This window comes from Mycteria americana, chromosome 3 (genome assembly GCF_035582795.1).
Source record: "Mycteria americana isolate JAX WOST 10 ecotype Jacksonville Zoo and Gardens chromosome 3, USCA_MyAme_1.0, whole genome shotgun sequence".
Taxonomy (NCBI): Eukaryota; Metazoa; Chordata; class Aves; order Ciconiiformes; family Ciconiidae; genus Mycteria; species Mycteria americana.
The window spans coordinates 8,099,373-8,115,366 of NC_134367.1; the positions used below are offsets into that span (position 1 = coordinate 8,099,373).

At 44.2% G+C, this 15,994-nt stretch overlaps 1 protein-coding gene across 1 annotated transcript in view; it reads right to left on the minus strand.

The window, feature by feature from the left end:
• Nucleotides 1-15,994, minus strand: part of EVA1A (eva-1 homolog A, regulator of programmed cell death) — a 214,712-nt gene that overhangs the window by 94,236 nt on the left and 104,482 nt on the right. Inside the window, exon 5 of the mRNA XM_075497792.1 lies at nt 11,016-11,159. Within this exon, the coding sequence (XP_075353907.1) occupies nt 11,016-11,159 (144 nt within the window). The remainder of the gene's footprint in view (nt 1-11,015; nt 11,160-15,994) is intronic.

Sequence of the window (15,994 nt, forward strand, 5' to 3'; positions counted from 1 at the left end):
ACGATGCTGAAACGACAGCCATTGCTAATATATGGCAAAGAACTGCAAGTCTCTGCTGGCCCCCAGGGGAAAAATTAACCATAAGCCTGCTCAGTGTTTGTTAAAAGATATAGGTAATTATGGAAAAGAGCAACAAAAAGACAATTGAGCAACTGGACAGGTTGATTTATGAGGAAAGATTAAAGGAGCTGAACATGAATGGCTTAGCTAAACAATAACTAAAACAGCACACGAAGAGTAGCCACTGTCAACAGAATTTGAAGTGTCTGTCTGAAGCGGCATTAACTGTTTGGGTGCATACATTTTGAATAAACGGAGGTCATGGAATGGAGGTAGGAAAAGTAGATGTCAGCTGAATGTTTAGGAAAGTTTCTTGAAGATCAAGACTGCAGTGTGTAACTCCTATGGCAATGTCCTCCCCACTGTAATTGAAGGTGGGGTGCCCCCCAAAAGGTCATCTGCACTGAGCAGACATTACCTAAGGAACTTTTTGGGGGCTTCTACCCTTAAATTAGTCACTGGCACGCCCATCTCTAAGCACTAGTGCAGGGATGACCAGACACCAAGACTGTAAAAGTCCATTCCAAGACCTCCATACAGCCAGAAGATAAAATAACCATGCCTCGGGCCTCAGACATCCAACAGGAATGCAAGAAAATGTCCAAAGTGGTGGAGAAGAGTGGCTCCCTGGAATTCTCTCACACCACTGAAGGATGAAATGGGGCTGGGCATGTTCCCAGGTAGCAGGAGGACATGGAAATGTCAGCCTCTATGCCCTACCATCACTTTGCCTCTGCCAGCTGAGAACTTGGACTGGAACAAGAGAAATGCTCTTTAGTGACACATGGCTGAAAAGACCCTGACTGGCCATCATTCAGCCATTATAAATCACATCAGTCATATAAGGCGCAGCATCCTCCTCCCTGCCTAGTCTGTGCAGAGCAGGGGGTGTTAATGGCTGCCTGCTACAGAGCTCCCTCCCTAGTTGTTTTGGCCATGGAGAGCCACAGCTCAGGTTCAAGACAGGAAAAAAAAATGTAAATTATCTTGCCGCATCCTGCTGCTTTCTTTTCATCTCATGTAAGAAAGGATTAGGCATGAAATATGGCATGGTGAAAAATCCACCTGGAGAACAAAGCATGGATCTTCTCATCTAACAAAGTCACCACAAAATATACATCGATAAGCTACTAGGTGGGGAGGGGGCATGCGCGGGTAAGTCATTATGTTGACAGATCTTAGGTTCAGCTTCTGTGACACAAACCCTTGCGTAAATGTTGTCTCCATGTGTAAAATGAGACTAATATGTAACATGAAACTTTCTCCCAAAGTCTGTCTGGCCCTGCCTATGTAACCACTAAATTACTCATAGCAGGGACTGCTTCTTCGTAACTGAGTGCATTGCACAACAGGACAGTCCTTGCTGAGGCCTGTAGGTGTGGCAACATTGTGTAAATCATTGGTGCACTTCCCAGCAATTAAATACACATTTAATGCCCATGTACCTTTCATCAATGGGCTACAGACACCCCTGCGTGGCTGTTACCATTATTCTATTTCAGCAGCAGCTCGCAAACCCCAATTGTACAAAGGCACCCCATCACGGAGGTCACGTATATTTGCATCTTTGGTGGCTTTCACAAAATTGCTATTTATTTCCCCTCTCCATCCCACTCTTCCAAGTGGGGAGGTCAGGAACAAGGATTTTCTAAATCCCAGAGAATTTCCTGTTTGCTTCGCATTAAAGTGGAGAGAGAGAAGAGAGGGCAGCTAGAAAACAGCAGGGCAGTGGTACGTGCTCAGCAGAGAAGCGTGCACACGCTCGCAGAAAGACACCGGCTGTGAATCCTTCTGTAAACGGCGCAAAGGAATGGCATTGTCTCGATACATTTTCAAAAAGGAAAGGCAAATATACATGTGATCCATGCAAATATATCTTAGTTGGTCGTGGTGTCAAACCCTCCCTTTAAATTTAATCTAATGAGTGTTTCACTGAGCTGTCAGCAATCTCCAGTAGCCTCCAGGCACTAATGAGTTAGCATCAAGGTGTCAATGCTTTCAGCATTAACCTCAATTAGGAGGAGTTAGGGTGATCACTGAATGAAGGGTCAGCCATTCATTGCTGAGACATTCCTCTGGCTATAGCCTGCAGTCTCCTGCATGAAAAGGGCTAGCAGACTGGCTGCCTACCGCCTTGTCAGTAAAGAAGACTCATACGTGGCAACATTACCGTTAATTACTACATTTGAAACCTGTGCAGGTTTTGGCAGGCATGGAGAATCAACAGTAACCCTATTTAATGAGGCTATTCAATGAGGTTCCCAGGTAAAAAAGTAGCCAGTGACAAGAAAATGATAAATATCTACCACTTATTCATGGCCAGAACTTTTAAAAGAACATCATTAAGGGAGTCAGCATGACAAAGAAAAAAAGTCTGGACAGCAGGGTTATGCTTACAGAAAAAAATCACCATACATATAACCCACGTAACTAATTCTGCTCCATTTATCTCTCTCCAGACTTTCTGAAAGTATACTTATATTCTGAAAGAATACTTATCTAAAGTATTCCTTTAGATAAATTACATTCAGATGTCATCTTGTACAATCATTCTCAGGTAGATCTGCTTTTCTGGGGTGAAATCATGGATGGATCACAACTGGTTTCAAGGCTGCATCCTCCCTATTCAAGCAGGGAGGTCTCAGGACAGCCAGGCAGACCCCCAGATCCACTCCCAGCCTGAAATCAGTTCTCCAGTTTGTAGATCGCTGTTCAACCCCAAGGACATGCGCATATTTATGCCAGAGGAAATCATTCAACGAGCAAATCTGTTTAGAAACCTCAAAGGTTTGTCAGCCACCATAAAATCTTGGTTACACTACAGTTTAGCATTACAGTTATTACAACAGAAACTCTGGGTCCATTCTAAAATATTTCTTAAATTTCTAAATTTCTAAAATACGTGGATAATACCAGAATGAAAAAAAGTCCCACCTGCCTCTTTCCCATCCTTGCCACCACCCACTCCACCATGACAGTCCGACCACCCTTCCCTGCATCCAGCCATGACCGAGCAAAATGACCTGCAGCAGCCCCTTACACTCAACAGGAACCTCACAGAGAGCTCCTGATGCACTCCCTTGTGACTTTTAGACCATGGCCCTTATCAACTAAAACAAAACCAAAAAAAAATAGAGGTAAAAGGAATAAAGGCCTCAGGTGCACACACCTTGTGAACCGTGAGGGTCAGGGGTTGCAGAGTACTTTAGCTAACTCTTTATGGGACTCCTCTTTTTTTCTATAGTAGAAGCTCTGTATGTTTCCCAGTAATGGCAGAGATGGAGGACCACAGCAGCAGGCTTGCAAAGCTTGCCTAATTGTAAGGCGGCACTTGCCTTACAGCTCATTCTGCTTAGGATCATCGTAAAAGTTGTCCTTTGAACTCCCTCTCTGCTTCCTCCAGCCCATTCTTCCTTCCTCCCCGTCCCCAAGGCAATGATTTTTATCTCCAGGTCTCCATTTCTTCTCTGCAAGAATCAAAGGGTTTTCAAGCCTTTCCCTTGAGGTGACAGCATTACCTGCTCCTCCTCCACCTGAGATGCAGAGCTCTGCTTCCTCAGAGCATTTATTTACCCTAATCTATGTCAGACACAGGCTCATTCTGCCCTGGTAATGAAGAGTTGCTGTGTCTGAGCCAGCCAGGCCAGACATGTTTGGACTCTTCTGGATGTGTGATTCAGATTAAGCTACAGTGAGTTGTACAGTAAGCAAAGACAAACAGGAGCAGCACAACGACAGCCTGCGATTACCTAATTTACCAAGGTTCATCTTAAAACTAATCAGGCTGTTTGTGCCACGTCACTCACATTTCACGTTCTTGTGCAGTCATTAACATTAAACCTAAACAGTTCTTTGGAATATAGCATATTCCTCCTTGATGTAGGATGGCAGAGCTACTATAGTCTCCGTTCTTAACAGGTACCTCGAAGCCCATTAGTAAAGTGTGTGCCCCACTCTAGCACGGGTCAGCAGAAGAGATGGCATCTTGCCTTTGCCCTCAGGTAATGGTCATGGTCATGAACATGGTCATGATCTCCAACAGATCTGTGCCATGAATCTAAATTATATGAGCCTTGCTGACTGAGGGGCTTCCTTCTTTGCTTCTCTCTCAGATCCAGGAAACTGCATCCACAAAAATTGTTAAGACAACATCTCCAAAGATAACAAAGTCACAGCCTCAGAAGTTGGAAAATGTCAGCCTTAAGTTTTGTGCTTACCTATCACGGTGCAGTCTTTAGTTACATGGCCACATGCTTTTTTAACAGGTTCTGTGAAGTATGAGTATTTCTGAAAGTGAGGTCTAAGTTTCCAAAAGGAGAAATAAGCTCCTTGCTTTTCCTTCCCCTGGATGGAAATGTGTAAAAGGCTGGAAGGAGGTTTAAGAAGTCCATTTGCTTGCAGGAATAGGCAACAGATGCTACATCAACAATGAAAATCTACTCTGCCCCCTCTCCCATACCATTCCCTGACAGTCTACAACAAATCTGACCCCGAGAACAAAAGACCAAAAGAATAAAAACCTGAAAGCCAGTCAAAGAAGACAGCAAAGCTATCAACCCCATCCTAGCTCCTAGAAACACAAGGGGAATTTATAAAGGTGAAATGTAGAAAGTGGACCTCAATCCCATGCAAATCCAATTAACAGGAAAATCCTTCTCCAAACCCAAGTCTGGAGACTGATATAACCCTGAGCTGGGGTGCAAAACACCGAGCTGCTGTTTGAGAACTTTTTCAGCACTAACAGTCCTGTCTGGCTTACAGGTAATTTCTCAAGGTTCAGAGGAAGAAATCCCCCTTAAGAACTTAAATAAGAATCACGTTCATCTCTTACCTGGATAAATCTATGATAATTGGAGATCCAGTCAAACACTTGGAGTGGAAACCAATACATGTAAGGAGAAAACACTGGTATTATCGTTATCATTATGTGGCAGTGATAATTTTGACCAAAAGGAGCATTTGCATAGGAACACGGTGGTTGAAAGGCATTTAACCAGATGTAGGTATCGGCATTGTAGAGGTCCTACATGTAGGTAACAATATCTCAGCTAAGCACCAGAAGCTCCCTTTACAGCCAGAACAGGAGAACGTCACTTCAAATATGCAGTTCATCTCTTTCAGACACCTATTTTAGGATGAGATGATTTGTGCCTCAAAAGCAGCTGTTTCTCTCCATTACCTGTAAAAGGAATTTTTCTCAGATGTGAATGTCTACACTATAAATCTCTAAGGCTTATGTGTCTACACTTGGTCAGATGAATCCCACTTCATGAATTTTTCATTATTGCAGTCATTACATGAGAACTGGATAGCTTTTTAAAAAATACACTATAGCTTGAAGAGAAGCATAGGCTTGATACAAAAATTACTGGACAAATTTTTATTATCTTAGGAAAATAAGACAGAGGATTTGAACAGATGTCCCAAACCATCTCTGAACCCAGTGTCTTGACATTAAAAGTAGCCACATAATGGAATTATAGTATATCATTATTCTGTTCTTTATTTATTTGGTAGGTCAAACTATATGGCCATGAGTTTTAAATCTACATGTTTGCGAGTTCTGCTTTACAGTCTGACATTAGAATCACAGTTAAACAGACATTATCAAACATTATACATTCAGTTTAACATCCCTAGAGCTAGGTTGCCTAAAATGTTTACTTGTTTGTAAACATCAATTTTATTTCAACTTTTGAAGAAAGGAAGTCTGCATTATATATTCTGTGTCTGTCTTTCTCTAGCAAGACCCTGTCTGCCTTGCCCCGTTTCAAAAAGGTCTGAAAGGCTTTTGTTTTTTCTTGCAAGTCTGGAATTTTTCCTTTTCTATTTTTTTGCAGATTTTGGACATTGCTTTTTATAGCGACAGAAAGCATTTTTATCACTGCAAAAATACATTTTCTACATGCATTAAATCATAAAATTTAAGAGCAAAAGGGATCATTATATTAATCCAGCCTGAGGCATTGATAGATTTACTGCACAGGAGCTAATGGACTAGAGCGCAGTCCCTTTGAGATGACAGGAGAGAATTTGTGCAGCTCTTCAGCCTCCCTCCTCACCACCATCATGAGGGCAACCACCTCAGAGCTCTCTTGTCTAACACAGACCCTGCCTGTAGTCCAACTTGATAGAATATCTATTTAAACAGGACATTTTGGAGAAAGCCAGACTGCTTTCCCAAGTACCCAGAGAAAGCAAAGGTCAGCACACCCCCATCACCCCAGAGCATCTCTACCACATCTCATTGACCCCGTTTGGTCTCCCAGCAGCATCAGGCAGTGCAAAACAGTAGCTGCTGTCCCTGCGCTCATCCTTTATCCTTTACCTGCCTGGTTCTCTGATCGGGATGTGAAGCGCTTGGCCTCTGGGACGCAGCTTATTGCCTTACAAAGCAAGGTGGCAAGATTATTAATGTGGCAGAACTGCAGGATTTTCCAAGCAATTTATGAGTTACCATAGCAGTTCATTAGCTCTCAGCACGATGACTCCTTTCCATCAAGCACAAATCAAGCAGGAGGCACACACACATCCGAACACATGATGGATATTTGCATCGAAAATACATCCAAGGCCACGTTTCCTCCATTTTGTCCAACATATGCCTAACAAAGGCACTAAAAAGTCACCGGTTATCAGGACCCACTGAAACATGCCTAGGCACAAAGAAATTCACAATCCCCATTTTTTTTTTTTTCTTTTCTCTCTCATCAGACCATTTCTGACCGATGCCTGTATTTAAAGAATAGCAGGTAATTAGCAGAGGGTTTACATTTACAGCCTCCATTGACTGCAGAGGAAGGCAGGTCTGGCGGTCGGGACAGTAGGCACTCTGGATTGCTCCCTTCTCTTGACTTTCAGTGCTAAGAATAAGGTTTCTCTTTACACACAGACAAGCCCCTCATCCCCACTCAAGGAAGTATTTGAGCAAATATTTAACTTTCATGGTATTTATGCATGGGTCTTAAAGTAAAGCACACACTTAAACACCTCCTTGAATCCAAGTGGCATTATACGCGTGAAAAAAATTCAACACAATGTTTTAATACATTGCTGAGTTCGGACTTCAACAGAGGCCAAAAAACAAGTCTAGTATACTAGAGAGGAAAGATCTAGAGAATTAAAGGGAGTCTTTGAAGGTAACAAGTGGACAATTAAGAAAAAAGGAAAAGGTCAGGAGTACAGTAACTTTTATCATTAAGTACAAAACCACAGCAGTAATGACACTAAAAAGCTACCTGCAGATATTACAGATACAATGCTTTATACCAGAGAAAGACAGAGAGACAGGGAGACCGGGAGATGGGGGGGACGGGACACACAGAAAGTAAGGGAGAAAGACTTTGTTGCACTATTTTTTCAGCTGCATTAATACTCTCTTATTTGCTGTTATCCTCTAAGAGTTTCAGGGTATTTTAAAGAAAAGGCAGAGCTAACATTTTTATATCTCCCTCTAGTTACAGCTGCCACACTCAGAAAGCAACCCCACCATGTGTTATGTGCTTTCCCAGAATTAACTTGCCTTTCCCTTTTAAAAAAAAGTAATTTGTGTATTTATTAATGCAGGAGTGGGACCCACGTACTGGAAAATCCCACCTTCCACACCATCCCATTAGCTAAATCTGGCTTTGGGCCAAAAGTTAGTATTTCAGCTCCTGCCAAGGTTCAGGTTTGGAATGTTTTTACGCTGGAGGATTTTTCATCCATTTCCTTGGCTGGGCTAATGGGACCCTAACACACACGAGAGATCGCTATCACGTCGGGCTGCCGGTTACTTGCTTGTTTCAATCATCTTGTACATACACGCTAACTTGTAGCATTTCCCTCTCAGCTAAGTGATGCCAATAGGCGTTTAATGCAAGATGCAAAGGGATATAATACGATACAGAGAACAACTGACTTGAGACACTCCCACTGGCTGGAGTAATTACAACAAATTATTCAAAAAACTACAGCTGGGCAAGAAGTTAGATGACACCTTTACTTAAAAACAGATTTATCAACAAAATTGTGTATGTCTGGCAGGAATTGTCATGTCCAATAAAACATGGAGGCTGGAGGAATGAATCTCCAAGAAATTTGGACACGGCTTAAAGAAACCGAAGCTGTTGCCTCATCCATTTACCTCTCGGGGATCCAGGACAGGGCTCATCTCCTGCTGTCAAGTCAGAGAAGAACAGTCTGTACATGCTGACCTGAGAGACTCTTGCAGATGTTCTCCTGCCAGGACTGGGAGATAAGTCACCTCACTAGCTCTTCACTAGTCATTGCTCTACACAGCCAACACCAGCATTAATGCCTGTCACAAAGTCCACCTCAGCAAAAGGACCGTGATTTCTGCTAACAACACATGAGTTTTCAATTAATACTACCTTTTGTCACCTCATAAATTACTCTGTCAACAGATTTTTTTTCATCATGAATTGCTATCAGCAGAAGACGTATTTTTCTCTTTCCAGCCCTCCCCATGCTTTAGCACCAAAAGCAGAGTTCAGCTGCCCCGTCCCCATAATTACTGACTTTTCTCACACAGGAATGTCTGTGTGAAGGCTCTCCTACCCACACCACCACATCCATCAGTACGCTTGCTCTCACCACCTCTTCTGAAGCAGCACAGTGGGTTGGTAACAGTGATCAAGGACACACGGCAGTTTTTGTCACAGGTAAGACCAGTGACATGGTCCAAATTGCAGAACCACGGCAGGACACTTCTGCCACCCCTTGGCAGCTGGGGAGTGACAGAGAAGAGCAGGCTGACTGCACTGCTTGATCTCAGGGAGCGATGAAGTCCCCCATTTGAACCAGCAATGAGAAAGGCTGAAGCGATGCTCGGAGAAACCCATTTTGTACACCCACCACGTTTCCCAAGCTATGCCAGGGTTACCCTGCGTCTTTCACTGCTCTCCAGTGAACACCAGCAAAGCCGCATCCTGCGCTCCAGGGATCAAGTGTTTCCAACTACAAAAGGTGGGGAACGGGGATATGTATCTAGATACAGGTCACGTTTACCAGTCAAAGCTTGTCCCCTTTGACTCCCACAGGTTTTGTGAAAGTAGGAGCACACCATACCAGGAGCAACGATGCATGCAGCTTTATGGAAACCTGAAGCAAAGAGGAATCCAACAGGAGGTTTTCTACACTGCAATCGTTGTTTAAACCATAAGAACATCAAATTGCTCGGTTTTATCATCTCTTTTAAAAGAATGCCAGGATTTACTTCTGTCCAGCACAAGCACATGGGACTGGAATTTGATTTCTTGTTTATTTGGTTTTTACATTTTGAAGGATTTTGCTGTTTGAGGGGAGAAATGTGCATCTGATGATCACAAAATCCAGCTCAGAGACATGTCTGAGATCATGGTTTTGAAAAGGAGCCATGGCCACCTTCAAAGGATGAGGCAGATTTCACCCACTAAAAAGCAAAACATGCCATTTTGTGCTCTCAAGCATGACTCATTTCCTGGTGCAGTTAGGCTATGACTAGGAAAGTTACGGTCAGATTAAGAGATCATTAATGCCTTTGTAGTGGACTTTGGGACCAGGACCACAATGCCAGAATAAGGCTGCCGAGGCCTTTGAAGGAGATACCCTCTTGGAAATATATCATGGGGCTCTGTTTGATTTGTCCCTGGACTTTTGAGTTATGAAGCTCCTGTTTCACTGCATTGCTTTGGTTGCCATCAAATCCCCATGAGAAGAAGCTTCTCTCCAGTCTCTTTACAAGAAAAGTGATATAATATCACCTTCCTGGTTAGAAAATTCACAAGGCTTTGTACGGATAGCCTTGCTACTTCTTGCTACATCATTTCAAATGAAAACAAAGAAACCAAGAGAAAAAAAATTCAACCTTCCTGCCACACCTGCCAAATGAAACAACAGCCAGACAGGAGCTCAGAGCCTGATGCTCCTGCATTTCTCTCTCTGCTTTTCAAGGTGCTGTACATCAGACACGCTACAGCAACTACACAAGACACCACAGTGACTCCATCTCAAGTACCATCTGTCAGATTCAGCATGCTGCAGTTAGACACAGAGACTGACCCACAGACCTGTCGTTGTCTGAGGACACAGCCAGTGCCTCCTCTACTACGTGCTCAGACGTCTATTCAGCAGGTTCAAAACAGCACCAGAATTTCCTCTTCCAGGTGGACGTAGAAAGGAACGGAGAGAGCAAGAGAGAGACTGAGTTGATCCTAGCAACAACAATATAAGCAAAACCCTCAAGCAAATATTTTCAAATATATCAGCTACAAATGACCAAAATGTCATCACTGGAAGAAGACAGACCTGATGTTGTTTTCATACCACAGAGCTCAGAGAGGAACATTTTTTTCTCTGTTGCAAAATAAGATGACTAGTCAAGTAGGAGTACAGTGTCTGCTCAACACTGTGACTTAAGCTCCCAGCTGAGAGCTCCAACTGTCTATTTTTTTTCAAATAACAACATTCTGTTAGGAAAATGTTGCAATGTTCACCTGAAGATTTTGGGAGTGATTTTCTACTAACACCATGGATGAGTATGGATTGGTGATTGTCTTATTCTAGGGTACAAAATGAAATACAAAACAAAGTAATAAGGATCCTACTGATAACCACAACTTTGCTGCAGTCAAATGAAACGGCAGGAGCCAACATTCAGGATGTAAGCATGAGGGGAGTGATTTCACCGCCAGATTTTCCTGCCTCGCAGAGGCAGTGTTGAATGGGTTAACCAAATACAATTTCCATGTTTTCTGCTTTTTCTGACAAGCCAATGAGTAGAAAAAGAGACAGAATTAAACCACTCAGGTGATACAGAGAACTGTCCCTTGTGGACCAAATAAGAATCACCATGAGCCAACTGGAAGTTCAACAACTTTTTATGTACAATTACAAGTCTTGTCATTCTTCACACACCACTGTTCATCAAACACACACCCCAATGAGAGTTAAAGTAAGAGAATTTCGTGGCTCACCACAGGTGTAGATGACATTAAGATGCTTTCGGATGCCTGGGTAACAAGGATCTCCAAATTCATAGGTGCTGGCATATATGCTGCAGCTTCTTTTCCCCTGACAGCGCTTGATCATGAGTTGGAGAGCAGTAGCCGACTGACACTCTAAAAGGGAAAAAGCATACCTATTTGTGAATATTTGTCCATTCACATCAGAAATTGCCTAAAAAAATTTACCAGATGCAGACTGTGAGAGCACATACATACGAGCTTTCCATGAGTATTTAAAAATCTTTGTGTTTACATGGGAAGGTGTACCTGCCCCTCAAACACCTCTAATAAATTGTAAATTGATGAAAGGAAATTACCAAAAAGAAGTGAAGAATCAGAAACCCCCACACAACCGTAGAAAGAAGGCTGCAAATAAAAGACGGCTTGTTTTCAAAGGGAAAAGGCTATCTGTAATAAAAATAATTCCTTCTCACCTGGCATTTATTCTGTAAAGGTCTGAAAGGACTCTAAGACAGGTATCAGTATCTTCATTTTAACAGATGGAGAAACAGAGTCATAGAAAAGTAAAAAGACTAACAACAGCAAATCAGTGCAGAGCATGGAAAAAGATTCAGATCTTTGGAGTCTCACTCCAATGTATTTATCCAGAAACACCACAAGCTTCCCCATAAACTAAGAGACTGTCACAGGAACAGAAAATACATTAATTCTACAGTTATAATATTATGGAATTCCTGTAGATTTATTTAGCTGCCTGATAATGCAATTGATCACAGTAACATGCAAAGTTATTAGCAAATTCCCACCTCATGGGTGTAAGGGAGATGGGCATTGTGATCTTGTTCAGGGAGGGGTAAAACTCTGATTTGATTTGGGTGTGCTGATTTTTTCCAGGTTTTGCTTCTGTGGTGGTTTGACCCTGGCTGGATGCCAGGTGCCCACCAAAGCCACTCCATCACTCCCCTCCTCAGATGGACAGGGGAGAGAAAATATAATGAAAGGCTCGTGGGTCGAGATCAGGACAGGGAGATCACTCACCAATTACCATCACAGGCAAAACACACTGCACTTGGGGAAATTAGTTTAATTTATTACCAATCAAATCAGAGTAGGGTTAATGAGAAATAAAACACTAAATCTTAAAACACCTTCCCCTCACCCCTCCCTTCTTCCCAGGCTCAACCTCACTCCCAAATTCTCTACCTCCTCCTCCTGAGCGGCACAGAGGGACAGGGAATGGGGGTTGCGGTCAGTTCATCACACGTTGTCTCTGCTGCTCCTTCCTCCTCAGGGGGAGGACTCCTCACACTCTTCCCCTGCTCCAGCGTGGGGTCCCTCCCACAGGAGACAGTCCTCCCCGAACTTCTCCAATGTGAGTCCTTCCCACAGGCTGCAGTTCTTCACAAACTGCTCCAGTGTGGGTCCCTTCCACAGGGTGCAGTCCTTCAGGAACAGACTGCTCCAGCATGGGTCCCCCATGGGGTCACAAGTCCTGCCAGCAAACCTGCTCCAGCATGGGCTCCTCTCTCCACAGGTCCAGCCAGGACCCTGCTCCAGCACAGGCTTCCCATGAGGTCCCACAGGGTCACAGCCTCCTTCAGGCATCCACCTGCTCTGGCATGGGTTCCTCCATGGGCTGCAGGTGGATATCTGCTCCACCATTAACCTCCATGGGCTGCAGGTGGATATCTGCTCCACCATGGACCTCCACGGGCTGCAGGTGATATCTGCTCCACCATTAACCTCCATGGGCTGCAGGGGGACAACCTACCTCACCATGGTCTTCACCAGGGGCTGCAGGTGATATCTGCTCCACCATTAACCTCCATGGGCTGCAGGGGGACAACCTACCTCACCATGGTCTTCACCAGGGGCTGCAGGGGAATCTCTGCTCCAGCGCCTGGAGCACCTCCTCCCCCTCCTTCTTCACTGGCCTTGGTGTCTGCAGAGTTGTTTCTCTCACATATTCTCATTCTTCTTTTCAGCTGCAGTTGCCCAGTTTTGTTTTGGTTTTTTTTCCTTGCTCAATATGTTATCCCAGTGGTGTTACCACCATCGCTGATGGGCTCGGCCTTGGCCAGCGGCAGGTCTATCTTGGAGCTGGCTGGCATTGGCTCTATTGGACATGGGGGAAGCTTCTAGCAGCTTCTCACAGAAGCCACCCCAGTAGCCCTCCCGCTACCAAAACCTTGCCATGCAAACCCAATACAGCTTGTTTCATTTTGAGTAGAAGAGATAGGGAGAGTTTGGGTAGGCTTTTTTAGCCTTTGTTATGTCCAAGAGAGTTATCCCAAGTCACCATCCCTGGCCCCCTTCTGCAGACAGAGGTGGTCAGTGTCCCTGCCTGCTCTTAGAAGATGTTGTATTTCTGAGAAGTCTAATGAGGGTTACCACAAGGTCAAATAATTATAATGTTACCATCTACCATCTAGGTAAAAATATTTTGTTAAATGTGTTTATTCCATGGAAGTAGAAATGTTTGTCATATCAGGAATTTAGACTATGGAAAGCTCCAGAAGTAAATATTTTCCCAAGTATTATTTCCTATCAGATGGTCTGTGCCTGTTTTCTCAGCTAAGGTGAAAATGATTTGCGCAGACAAGCTCTCGAACTTTTAGGTGCTAGACTGATAGTTTGCTTTCACTGTCCAGCCAGGCCAAGCACAAGGGGAAGCTGACAAGATGTTTCTTCAACAATAAGCTGTTGCTAAAAGCAACAGGAAAGCTACAGAGAAAGGAATAAAAACCCCTTTTGGTCACTAATCAGGAGGCAGAGAAAGAGAAAATGAACCCCAAAAGGTACTGAATGCTAGAACCAGAACAACAACAAAAGCCATGAGAGACACGGAAAAGCCACAGAAAACTAAGCCTAGAGGGCAACATGTCTTTTTTCTCAAATCAAAGGCAGCATTTTATTTCACATGCTGCAAATGACAAAAGAACAGGGCCCCATGTGAGCATTTTCATACTGAACCACCCAAACTTCCTTAGGGGATTTTTGATCCAACGAGTGTCAGAGGTTCCAGTGGAAACATCTGGCATGCAGCAATCCTGCTTTATTGTCTTTTTGTCAAATGTCCAGTTAGAGAAACTCATCAAATCTAAGCACTGCACAGGATTTCATGGAGGGCGCCTATTCTTTTTATTTGTTATTGTTCTCACGCAAAAGAGACGGCATCCCACGGCTGTCTGCAGAGGGGCCTCATCCCCCGGCCCAGGAGCACACTACCTCCACGGGAGCTTGGGGAATTACCCATTACCGGTCCTGGGAGAGGCACGACACGTCTTTTGCATGCGTTGTCACCAGAGGTGGTCAGCCTTTGGGACGCTTCTCTTGCAGGAATGAGCGGTTAACAAACTACAGACTCTGCCCTCCACCTTAACAAACTGGACTGACTCTTCAGGTGCCAGATCTGTAGATTCAGCACATTGAAAATGCTTCTAGGAGTTTTATCTGTCATATACCCTGACACTAACATCACCAGCTTTTCTAGCCATCACCAGGCATGTCTTGGTATCAATGACCTCCTTCCTCCCACACAGTTCTGAGCAGACTACGGTATCCATCCCTGGTGACGTTAGCAGCGTCATCTGCACTAGGAAACCAAACAGGGTTGGAATCCGGACACGCCATTATCCCCCTTAAGTGCTACCCTGTTCCTTAGAATGATTTTGCCAACTAGCATTACCCCAAACAGGTAACATAGTCTGAGATATAACAGGGCTAGTCCCAATCATCAATTTGCAGAAGGCGGACCCAGATATTTTGGATGGAAAGTAGAGGAGCAGAAGTACATGGTAGAGGGCTTAGTTGCATGGACACGGGGTCAGCCAGCCACAGGGCCAGGCAGCAGGCTGTTTCTCACTGTATTCAGTACAGAGTAGCTGATGTGTGCACGGTAGGTGAGCACAATCCTGATGCCACCTTTATCAGGCAGTAGCTGCATTTTTTTTCCCCAGGAGAGGACAGCCTTGCCCATGCTACCCACTGAAAACAACATGCCATACTGCCTGCAGGCAGCTGTGGGACCCTGCTCTAGCCCCTGCACCAGCCCCACTACCAATGCAGGTGTAGCTTGAGTTACCAGAGCCTCTTCTATGTAGCTCCATCTGCCAGAGCAGGTCCTAACGCTGCAATCCCTACTTGTATTTTAACAGTACCCAGGTCCAGCCTACACTGGCTACATGTTCACTGATAAATGAAGACTTACCCTGGCCCATTCCCTGGCCCTGAGGCAAACTGTGGTGGAACAACCCACATCCATGCTACTGAACACTCTTACCCTTCAAAACAGAGTGGTGATACCCAGTCCCTGTCCTATAACCAACCTCAAACCATCTTCTGGACTGCCTAGGAGAGTGTTAGCTGGGCCAAGGCAATGAACCATGCCACGGACCGTGCTACAATTTAACAGTACAGAAGATCTATTTCCAGTATCTGTGCCCAGGCCTTGGCACTGCTAGTTTACCAGCATACACGTAGCCCTAGATACCCAGCTTCTTCAGGCACAGACCAGGCCTCCGTATTCACAAATATCAGTAGCGAAGTCCTCAGCTCTCCAATTGCCAGGCTGCTCCAGCTCAACTTTCACTAGCCAAAATGAACAGAAAAGCAGAAGAGACTCAATATGCTTCAATTACAGACGGGGATGAAATTCCCTAGCATAGAAGGTAAGGCACCAAGATTTTAAAAGCCTCTTTTACGTGGACTTTTTGCAAACCTTAATATTGAAAATATATCCAGGAAAAAAGTCACCTGTTGAGACTGCAGCACATAAACCAAACAATAATTCAGTTGGAAGCAATATCTGGAGCCTATCCAGTCCAACCTCCTGCTCAAAGCACAGCCAGCTTTGATGTTACATCAGGTTGCTCAGGAATTTGCCCAGGCAAGTTTTGAAAATCTCCACAGATAAATATTCCCCAGACTCCTTGGGCACCTGTTCCAGGGCTAAACCGCTCTCCAGGTGAAGAATTTTTTCCTTGTAT